Raw genomic sequence first — 12,310 nt, forward strand, 5'->3', positions numbered from 1 at the left:
CCACTTCACCCCTTTCACCACTTAACTCTTTGTCATATTTTAGACCTCACTTGCAATATTAATTCTGATCTAAACTGATCAGACATCTGATTATAGCTCCCTGTCATTTTCATTTTAGCTTTTATTACAGTTAAAAATAGTAATAAGTATGTATGATGATTGGAGCAATGCCTATATGCCATACATCATGAACTCCACAACACTGAGCGCTGGACTTCTTCAGTCTGTGGTCATTTAGATCAGCAACACTTTAACTGCATAGAACCCCTTGGTGTCTTTCTGTCCAGAGAGCAACATTCCATCCATTTCAGCCTGGAGGGAAGGGCAGTCCTTCTGTGAGTAGTAACTGCCCTACCAAGGGCCTCTTCGGTGACCTTCTTAGATGAGTCAGTCTCTTTCCAGAAAATGATGTGCTCTCTCACAATAAAGGCTTCCATAAGACAAGGTTTTCTGACTAAAACTGGACCTCCAAATATGTGACAATTACAGCAGGTAATGACATTCTAGATCACAAATCATCCCATGAAGAGCAACATAAATTCAAGGACAATTTTTAAGGCTGGAAGGGAAGAAGGTCTATGACCTTAGTAAAAGAAAATGTTCAGCTTCTATTAACTCTGTTAACTCTCAAACGTTACACAATGTCATATAAAATGTAAAATTTCATTTTATTTATTTAAACATTTTACTAAAAATAAAAACGAATATAATGAGTCTTTGATGTTACCTTGAAGCTGCAAAGAAGCTTGTGATTTGGTAACCAAAGCTGGCATAGTAAGCATGCTCCATGATTGCCATCAACTGAATACAATTGTATCCTATATAAGGCAATGGTCACATATAAATTAAAAGCCACAAATTTTTTTAAAAAAAAAGTAATGGGGAAAAAAAATCCTTATTCCAAACACATTAAAATTGACAAGCAATCTAGAAGCTCTGTTCACCTGGAAAAGTTCTACTACATTACTATTTTTTGTTTGACCTTCTAACACAACATTGGATAGTCTCTTAAAGCTTTATTCTGACTAGCTATTTGATATATCTTCATTTTAACAAGCAATAAATAATATGCAAATTTACTTAATTTGGTTTTAGCATATTAAAGATAGCAATCTCCATATGCTAAACATCAGTTACACTTGTAATATTCATATTGAAGACTATGAAAGCTAAATAAAAATAATCAATTGCATGACATATACTTTTTATTTTGGCTCTTTCTATATATTTCAGTCCATTTTATCATACAGCCTAAGAAATATCAATCAAATCCATATTTTCCATAAAGGAGTTTTTTGTTTTGTTTTGTTTTGTTTTGTTTTTGGAAGCAGTCTCTCTCTGTCACCCAGGCTGAAGTGCAGTGGCATGATCTCGGCTCACTGCAATCCCTGCCTGCTGGGTTCAAGCAATTCTTCTGCCTCAGCCTCCCGAGTAGCTGGGACCACCGGTGCATGCCAAGACGCCAGGCTAACTTTTTATATTTTTATTAGAGATGGGGTTTTACCATATTGGCCAGGGTGGTCTTGAACTCCTGACCTCAGGTGATCCACCTGCTTCTGCCTTTCAAAGTGCTGGGGTTAGCCAAAGTGGCGAGCCACCATGCCCAGCCCAAAAGGTAGCTTTTATACAGTCAGCATTACTACTTCTACTTTCCACTATATAATTTGTACCTATAAAATTATTTCAGAGTTGCACACATGCACGCATGTGCACATACAAACACACATCACCTTCCTTTCTCCATCTGAATATGTTTTGCTCTAACAGTAAAGTGACTCAAAAAAGCAGATACTGTGTTTCAAAAATCCACAGCATTAAAAAAATTCTAATATATTTTTAATATAAGCAAATAATCAGAGAAAAAAGTGTTGGTCTTTTAAAAAAAGCTAAGAAAAACTAGTTTTTCTTCTTAAAGTATAATTTGGTAAAATTTTCAAATATTATTTCATTACTCTGGAAGTTATATTTCTGTAACATACATAGAAAATATGCTTATTCAGCTCTCAAAGTCCAATTAATGTTTTATGATTTTCTTAAGGTTTATATAAGTTCATTTTTAATGCAAGTTCATTTAAATATACAATTATACTTGTAAATATACTTCTAAACAAACAAAGGTATTAGATTAATTTCATTCTTCTGGGTTGACATCTTGTAGATTTTCATTTTTACAAGTACATTTTTCAGTACATCATTAATACTGGAACGATTACAAAAAAAGAAGAGCATAAACTTGTCCATGACTTAATAATCTACTGAAAAGTTATTACTATTGGCTTTTCTATTGTAAAAAATCTCATTAACTCTACCAGGCCTGATAAATATAAATACAAACTTCTCAAGTAAATATGCTAATTATTAAATCCTATAACAAAATATAGAGTTTATGGTTATTTGTCTACTGCGCAATAAATTTCATTCTTATAATCAAGCACAAATTTATAGTTTTAGCCTTAGTTTTTATGACATCAATCATTCCTGGATTCACTTACATTCCAGGTGCTAAACTAGGCAATTCAGACACAAAGATAAATAAGAGAATCCTTGTGCTGCTGTAGGTTCTGCAAGAACTGGGTCATAAGCAATTTATTTCACTATGATATGAAAGAATATATCAAATATAATAATTTAGCAGAATATCTATTAATTATAATACTAAGTTATCTATACATTTAATTAATTTTGGTTTCTGGGACCTGCTTTCACCATCATAGATAATCCATACATAATGGAAAACTTTAACCATGACTTACAAACCTTTCTTCTAGCCAAAATTTGGACTCCCTAGCAGAAGCAGTGTAATTAAACATGCTGTATCCTCCTGCCTAGCCATTGAAGCAGGTGTTAAATATACTGTTATATTATTTTAAACAGCATTACCTATAAAAACAGATTTAAAGCACACTGAATCAATAATTCAGCAATATAATATTCACTCTCTGGTTAATTTTGAAGACAGGATGTGTGCCATTACAGTTCAGTATATGAACACCTAGCACAATGTGTCTCACATAGATATTCTATAAATGTTTGTTAAATATGTCATCCAGGCAAGGGCTATATGCAATAACTCTGATAAAAAATGAGTTCCAGGCACATTACAAATATAAGATTTTTTTTCCCTAACAGACTAAAATGAACAGGCTATAATCAATGATGACTTAAATTTATAAAGGTTTCCTCCAGTAGAAAAGTAATTATGCTTACATATTTATCTACAATTTTGGAAGTCATCAGTTCACATTACTTAAAATTGAAATTGGAATAATATCTTTAATTCTTATGCTCTATCTTATTCCATTTCTCTTTTCTACGCTATCACTATTACAGGGCAATTTGAGAAGCCTAAAATAAAATGCATTTCTATTACATATTTTATCTCTTAACACAAAAAAGAGACACTTGTAATTAGCTTTTCTAATAAGAGAACAGACTCATTAAAATTTTATCTGAATAAAAATCACAGTTATTACTTACCAAGGTCTTTGATTCTTGGTAGTACATTGCATGTAAAATGTTTATAAGAAGCTACTTTTCCCTCATGGGAAGAAATTCCCACATGAGATTCATAAATTCTTAGACTTCGTGGCTTCTTTGGTCTGGAATGCTTAAACTAAAGAATATAAAATTACATATAAAATTAAACCAGGAATTCAGGTGTGACCCTAACTGATCAAGTATATATTTTTTTAATGGTGAATAAACTCAAACACTTGGAGGTATTCTTACAAATCAAAGGGACTGGCTACACTCGCTAAATTTTCTTTTGGGGAAAAAAGTCCTTCTTACAGTCCAGGTAGTGGACCTATTTTACAAGAGAAATCACTTAATGGCTTATGGCTTATCATTGAGTAAACTTTTTTTTTTTTTTTTTGAGCTTAGGCCTTATAGAAAATGTAAGCGCCATGAAATACACACATAATTATTAAATGCAAAGTATTTATCAACAAACTCCAATGATGTAAATAAAGGACAGAAAGTGAGTTCAAACATATACAACACTTGTCAATTATATGGCAGTAAAAATTATCCTAATTAATACATTCATGAGATGGTCTTTCCTATTCCATGCTTCTAAGGTCATTGATCCTAATTCAAACCCATGACACTGAGACATATTATATTAAAGAGTATTTGATAAATCAGAAATTGTAGTTTAAGAAAAAAAAAAAAAAGAACAGTATCTTTTACTGATCAGTACGTAGCAATTTAGTATTCTCTGTTTTCCTTAACCTCAAAGACATACAAACACAAAACTCACTTCTATATTTTATTGGCTACAGAAGACAGACTCTGATACAGGTACAGTATCAGAGGAATACTATGACGTAAAATACTCAACTGTCAGTGAAGAGAAAAGTATAAAAGTAAAAATTAATTTTCCTAGAACTATTGGAACAAGGATTTATTTCAAGATTTGTTGTTCTCACTTTATATAAGTGCTCCGGATCCCAGTGTATCCAATCATAATTCACATTATCAGCTTCACGAACCACATACTTTGCCCACGGTGAAATACGATACAAGATCTCTCCACTTTTACTAGTAATAACTACCTAAAAACAGAATGAGATGTTATTGCTTTAAAATACTTTCAAAACTCTGATAATACATAATGGTTTAGGAGTATTGCTACAAGTAGGAAAGGAGGAATGATCTTAAGAATCTGGACCACCATACAGATGCGTGACCTTCAGAAACATATTGCAATTCTATCGATGTTGGTTTTCTCATCTGCTGTTACTATATTATCCTTAAAGTAACTTCCTAGTTTGAACATTTAATAATTTTCTGGCAATTACCACCACTGCAAACCAGCCATGAGAATGCATAATTAAACAGATCCTAAAAAGACAAGAATATTATTTGGAAGCTGCTGTCAATAAATCAATCAATGAGAGGAAATCATCCTACTCCATTAAAAAAAAGAATTAGTGAATTATATAACCATCTCTTTTGTTTCCTTTATATAGCAACTAATGATAACATGTTCAGGAATCTAAAGGAGAAAAACAGGTTTGATTAACACAGTGTGTGCGCACAGACACAGACATTTTCCACACCTCCTCAACTTCTTTTACCTCCTATTTGCTGTATTCTTTACCATAAAAACCAAACATTATCTCCTTTAATTATCCGTTCATGTTTGCCAATAATACCACTGCTGTTTTTGATAATAAAAAATAACAATAAAAATTGTTATTTTTATACTGAATCTACCATTGAGACTTGAACTGAACAAATGATTTGGAATCTATCCAGCCACAGAAATGGAATTTCCAAATGACTGAAATTGATTGATTGATTGATTGATTGATAGGGTGTCACTCTATCACCCAGGGTGGCGGACAGAGGTGCAACTACAGCTTACTGCAGCCTCAACCTCCCAGGCTCAGGTGATCCTCCTACTTTAGCCTATGTACGAGTTGGGACTACAGGCACGTGCCACCATGCTCAGCTAATGTGGGTTGGTGGCGGGGGGGGGAGGGGGTTAGAAATGTTGCCCAGGCTGATCTTGAACTCCTGGACTCAAGTTATCCTCCTGCCTCAGCCTCCCAAAGTGCTGAGATCACAGGCAGGAGCCACTGCATGAGGCTGAAATTGTGGCTTTTACACGAAGTTGTCTTTTTTACTGAACTTTCCAAAAAACAATGGTAGAATATGATGAAGAAAAATGTCCAGATTAAGAGCTATATTATGCCCTCATCATTGAGAAAGGCCCAATGACTTCGAGACATTCTTCAGTCTCCTCTAATAGAGAAAAGCTTAAGTACTCACAATTCTTGGTAACCAAATATTTGTATAATGCTTTATAGTATATGAAGGACTTTTACATTCTTATCTTACTTGATTCCAGAAAATCTTTATGACCCAAATATTTTAAGTGAGATTATGTAAGTTGCCAAAAGTCCCAAAATAACCAAGTGGCAGAGCCAAAAGCTGAACACAGAGCTTCTAATACTCACCTCTTTGCTCTGAACAGGATTCCACAGCACTTTCTTCATGTGCCAAAAAATAACACATCATGGTTTATGATGGAGAGACCAAGTAAGTGGTGAAAGGATTTTCTAATTTACAGGAATACAATGATTTCTCCTTCATTATGCCTCCCAGCTATTACAGCTTATCATAGCCAGGTGTTGCTATTATTCAAGCGATTACCACAAAACATGAATCAATAAGACCAACCTATTTCAAGATTATTTTATCTTAAAAAAAAGTTTTTTAAGCTACATGAATTTCTAGCATAATATGCTATAGTAACATGTTTTGAGAATGGGTCTCTTGCTCACTCACCAACCCAGAACAAGGTATGAGGAAACAAAATACTATAAATCAGTTTTCAGTGGCTACCACTTTGGCTAATCTATCCATCTATGCTTTCTCTGTTTTGTAAACGGCTCCACAATAACTCCAAAGGCACATCATAAACTAATCATCATTTCTGAAGGTGTCTGTTGGCAGAGAAAATATTTGACATTTTAAGACATGAAGAATCTACTTCATGCTAAATTTAACCCCCACATCCTTTGGAACACTAATTCATTCATCTTGCTGTACACAGCAATGTCTCCAGAGGCTACTGAGTGATGGGTGTTGAAAGGAACAGTCCCTCCACAGGTCTCTGATGCTCCTACATCTTTTGCTGGGTATGCCAAGAAGGTAAGGTCCTGACCGTCGTTAATGGCAGCTGTATCTTAGGGCTGTGCTTGTAGCGAGCAACCTTGAAGGATGACATAATGATGCCCTTGAAGATGCTGAGCTGCTGCAAAAGAAGGGATTCTCCAGACTCCATATTATCCAACTATGATGTGAACCCACTGTGTGAGCAGCAGCCATCTGGATCATATAGTGTTACCACTATGGGGCTTGGAGGACAAGGGGAATCAATGCAAATACGATACCTACTGTGCCATAAGTAATGAAATAATTTATCTCTGTTCTAGGAGTCCTGTGCCAGAATTGATTTTATGCTAGCAGGTTAACTTCTAAGTTTGTAGGTAGGGGTAAATCAAATCACAGATCTGACAAAGGAGGATTTGCTCATTCACTGAATGACTTCAATATTTTGTTTCCAAAAGTGCTGTATTTTCCTACTCTAACAGTCATTTCTACTAGGGTTGGTTGTTGGAGTGGAGCATTTTAGTTTTCTCATTTCCTCCTTCTTTCTTAGTAATAGAATTGCAACCAAATTTTAAGCAGAGCAAAGCTTTTTACCAAATCCAGAACACTGACCTGTGATGGTTACATAATAAATATCTCTACTCTTTAGGCCCCTGAATTCTGCAAGTATTTTGGTTACAGTAACTTAGGTTTTCCTTACTGATACACTGGCCTATAGTAACCACCTCACCTTGCTTTTCACTTTCTCTTCCTAAATTGTTGTAATCTTCATAACCAAATAAGAGTATCATAATAAACCTAAATAGATTTAATTTGAGAGATAACACAGAAAGTAAAGACTAGGTATAGCCTTTATGGACTAAACTTTGCTCACAAAACTCTTTTGGTGAGGGAAGGGTACATCCTACATTTGTGCTATGCTCCAATGAGTTAAAATTCCAGTTGAAAAAAGTTTTAGAGAAAACTTTATGTCATTTAACTCACAACCTCAAAATGTCAGCATGCTATGAAGCAAACTGAAAGAGGTGGCTTGATTGATTTTTCAACAAGTCTGGTAACTAATGTTTAAAAGAGTTTACTTGATACTGTCAAATAGGAGGTCTGGTACACTGCTACTGTGAGTATAAATCAGTATAAAATTTCTAAATAGAAATGTGACAATCTGCATCAAAACTTCAGAAAAAATAATTCCATGTCAGGCACAGTGGCTCATACCTATAATCCCAGAACTTTGGGAGGCTAAAATGGGAGGATCACTTGAGGCCAGGAATTTGAGATCAGCCTGGGAAACCTAGGAAGATCTGGTCTCTACAAAATATTAATGAAAAATTAAATTAAATTAAACTGGCATGAAGATGCATGCATATAGTCCTGATTAATTAGAAGGGTGAGGCAAGAGGATCACTTGAGCCAAAGAGTTCAAGGGTACAGTGAACTATGATCATGATACTGCACTCCACCCTGGATAACAGAATAAGACTCTGTTTATTAAAAGAAAAAAGTAACTTCAATGAGTCAGCAGTACTAATTATCAAACTGCCCTCATGGAAACAATCAGAGATGTGCCCAAAACACTATGTCTTTGTCTATTAGTCTTAGTGCTACTTCTATTAGCAAAGACAGAGTGACTGAATAATAGAGTTGTTAAAAAACTTATACTATCGAATCATATTAAAGGTTGTAGAAAAAGTCTTCTAAGTTATATGAAGGAATATACTGAATCTTTCTACTGTAAATGCACAAAAACTCAGAGCCTAAAGTATTTTAAAAGATATAAAAATATTAATATGGTTAAGGGGATTTTTAGTTTTTATTTTCTAGCTATATAATTTGATATTATCACTTCATTTACTTGTATAGCTTCCAGATTTCAAAAACATAAGTAGTTTAGTAAGGATTGCAAATACATGAATCACATAATCAGACATACATCTGTAGAGTATGTTACTTTAAGGTACAACATGTGTACCTTAAGTATATTAACACATTGTTTAAGAAATACAACTTCAAAAATACATCAAATTACTTAAAAGACGTATAATGAAAATAATACCATAATAATACCAAATAATATAATAATAATCCTTTTGAATGAACCAAATTATTTCTTTGATTTATAGGAGGTTTTCATCAACAGGTATTATTGGATTACATAATTTAATAAAAGAAACCTCTAACTTCGCAAAGTCAAATTAACTTAGTGAATGGTTTAAAGTCAAATTTTATTTAGAACATGTCATTTAGGACTCAAATACACAATATAAAAAACAGTAAATGGTAAAGACAAAAAAGAGTGTGTGTTTGTGTCTACTTGTGGATGTGTGTGTGTTCATTCATGCTTGGAATATATTTTAAAATGTTTCTTGCAAAAAACAAATTGTCCTTATACTGGAAAATTACTGACATAATATGTTCCATAGAACATATTATATTATGTTGGCCAACAATTTTATATCAAAACATCAGATGTGTTCAGCTGGTTAGAAGTAAATGTTAGCATACTCTGAAATATGGTAATGAATGTAGCTCTAGGTTTCATGAATGAAAGCGTAGCCAACTAACATAAAAGGCACAGTTTTTGAATCACATAATTCGAATTGCCCCAATTATGCTACAGACATCTCCTAATGTTGTGAGGAGCTTTTCTTTAATTTTTTTTTGCTTAAAGCAGAGTGAGAAAAAAAAAGATATTGATCAAGATAACTAACTATTTGATAGGATACAGGTCAAAGTGAATTATGAAACAAGTGATTTCCGATTTATAGAGCAACACTACCACCACTTCTTTTTTTACTGGACATTTAAAATTTCAGCTTTATTGAGGTATAGTTGACAAAAATTGAATATATTCAAGGTATAAAGCATAGCGTTTTGATATCTGTACACATAAACACAACATATTTTAACAACATGTATATTATATATTTTCACCAATCAGAAGAGATGATGGCCACAGAGTACAGGCCCCCTAACTTGCCAGCTGTTAATGCTTTAGTAGCTGCATTGTCCTGAGTTTTGGAAGGAACATGAGGGTGGTGGGAGTGGTACTAACAAAGACCCTGAGCAGTGGCTATTTATCAAGCATAAAAATAATTTTTATTTGGCCGGGTACAGTGGCTCACACCTATAATCCTAACAATTTGGGAGGCCAAGATAGATGGATCACTGGAGTCAGGAGTTCGAGACCAGCCTGGCCAACATGGTGAAACCCCATCTTTACTAAAAATACAAAAATTAGCCAGGTGTGGTGGCAGGCACCTATAAGCCTAGCTACTCAGGAGGCTGAGACAGGAGAATTGCTTGAACCCGGGAGACAGAGTTTGCAGTGAGCCAATACAGCACCCTTGCACACCAACCTGGGGGAAGAGAGAGAGATTTCGCCTCAAAAAATATATTTTTTTAAAAAAAATAAATATAGCCATATCACTGTACAATGCTGATTATTAATATTCTATATTCATATATATATATATGTGTGTGTGTTTATAATGTGACTGAAACAGACACAGAGAGAGAGAGACAGACAGAAACAGAAATATACACACATACATACATATTACAATTTATTTTATTTTATTTTATTTTATTTTATTTTGAGATGGAGTCTCACTCTGTCTTCCAGGTTGGACTGCAGTGGCGTAATCTCAGTTCAATGTAACCTCCACCTCCCGGGTTCAAATGATTATCTTGCCATAGCTGGGATTATAGTCACATGCCACCATGTCTGGCTAATTTTTATTTTTAGTAGAGACAGAGTTTCACCATATTGGCCAGCCTCATCTTGAACAACTGACCTCAGGTGATCTGCCCACCTTGGCCTCCAAAAGCACTGGGATTACAGGCATGACCCACTGCAACTGGCCTATAATTAACCCTTAAGTAATTTGTAGAAGAGGGTAGAAGAAAAATAAAAAAGAAAAAAGGTAATCAAAAAATTGTAATTAAGTAGAAAAATAAGTAATATTCCAGAGGAAAATCTTAACAACTCTACCAATGACCTGAATCCCAAGTAAATAAATGTGTGTGCGTGTGTGTGTGTTTATTTTTTATTTTTATTTTTTTGAGATGGAGTTTCGCACTTGTCGCCCAGGCTGGAGTGCAATGGCACCATCTTGGCTCACTGCAACCTCCATCTCCTGGGTTAAAGGGATTCTTCTGTCTCAGCATCCCGGGTAGCTGAGATTAAGGAACCCGCCACCATGCCCAGCTAATTTTTGTATTTTTTTTTAGAGACAGGGTTTCACCATGTTGACCAGGCGGCTGGTCTCAAACATCTGACCTCAGTTGATCCACCTGCCTTGGCCTCTCAAAATGCTGGGATTACAGGCATGAGCTACCGTGCCCAGCCAAATGTGTGTTTTTAAGAGTCACAAACATGTAGTGCAAACATTATTTTCAATACATAGAATTTATAATCACGAAACTTTAAAATAGCTTAATACAATTTAAAATAAAGCTGATAAATTTAATTTTAATTGAATTAATCTTTTACTACTCATCCTTGTTTTTGTTTTCTTTAAAACAGGACCTATCTGTATAAATTCTCTTCACAGTTCTGCTTGTTATTTCTGCGGGGGCAATTTAACATTCATTAAGATTAGGTGAAGATTCTGTGAGAAAGAATCTCTTTGCCATTGTATGTGGCTGAAAATGGCCTCCCAAAAGATGTCCACATCCTACCCCAAGAATCTGTGAATGATACCTTCTGTGACAAAAAGAAGACATTCGCAGATGTGATTAAAATAGAAATCTGGAAATGAAGAGATCCTTACTCAATTTCCAGATTCTGCAGGGGAACAATCACAGAGGGAGATTTTGCATGTAAAAGAGGAGAGGACAATGTAACCAGAGAGGAAGAGAGTGGAATGACACAGATACTAGAAAAGGAATGCGAGCCACTACCAGAAGCTGAAAATGTCATGGAACACATTCTCCCCTAGAACCTCCAGAGGGACTGTGGCCCTGCCAACATTTGATTTCAGCCTACTGACACTGATTTTTAACTTCCAGACTTCAAAGCTATGAGAGAATACATTTATATTATTTAAATCCAACATATTTATACAGCAGCCTTAGGAATGTAACAGCCAGTAAGGGAAAAACTGGAACAATACTTTTTCTATAATAAAATGGAAATATACTTTAGTTGAACTTTGTCAGTACTAGAAAGAGTTAAAATATATAAGTTATCTTCATGAGTAGTCTAAATAATACATTTGTCTTTTGTTCATTTCCTACTCCAAAAAGTAGAAAAATATGTACCAATACATTACAGTGTCCCCAACTATACAAGGTAAGTCTCCTTGACGATTCCCAGGTAAAGCAAACCCCATCACAATAAACATTGCAGAGTTCCATAATTGATAGAAGAGCCTTTAATAATGTGAATTTGTGGTCGGGCACATGGCGCAGGCCTGTAATCCCAGCACTTTGGGAGGCTGAGGTGGGTGGATCACCTGAGGTCAGGAGTTCGAGACCAACCTGATCCATATGCTGAAACTCTGTCTGTACTAAAAATATAAAAATTAACCAGGCGTGGTAGCAGGGACCTGTAGTTCCAGCTACACAGAAGGTTGAAACAGGAGAATTGCTTGAACTAGGCAAGCGGAGGTTGTAGTAAGCCGAGATCACGCCACTGCAGTCCAGCTTGGGCAACAGAGTGAGACTCATTCTCAAAAAAAAAAAA

The 12,310-nt window shown here is 34.8% G+C and overlaps 1 protein-coding gene across 1 annotated transcript in view; it reads right to left on the reverse strand.

Moving 5' to 3' along the window:
- Positions 1–12,310, reverse strand: part of GBE1 (1,4-alpha-glucan branching enzyme 1) — a 271,204-nt gene that overhangs the window by 159,202 nt on the left and 99,692 nt on the right. The window contains exons 4-6 of the mRNA XM_074389149.1: positions 4,431–4,556; positions 3,478–3,613; positions 728–818 (exon numbers count right to left, since the gene is read on the reverse strand). Coding sequence (XP_074245250.1) covers positions 728–818; positions 3,478–3,613; positions 4,431–4,556 — 353 coding nt within the window. The remainder of the gene's footprint in view (positions 1–727; positions 819–3,477; positions 3,614–4,430; positions 4,557–12,310) is intronic.

This window comes from Saimiri boliviensis, chromosome 18 (assembly GCF_048565385.1).
Source record: "Saimiri boliviensis isolate mSaiBol1 chromosome 18, mSaiBol1.pri, whole genome shotgun sequence".
Taxonomy (NCBI): Eukaryota; Metazoa; Chordata; class Mammalia; order Primates; family Cebidae; genus Saimiri; species Saimiri boliviensis.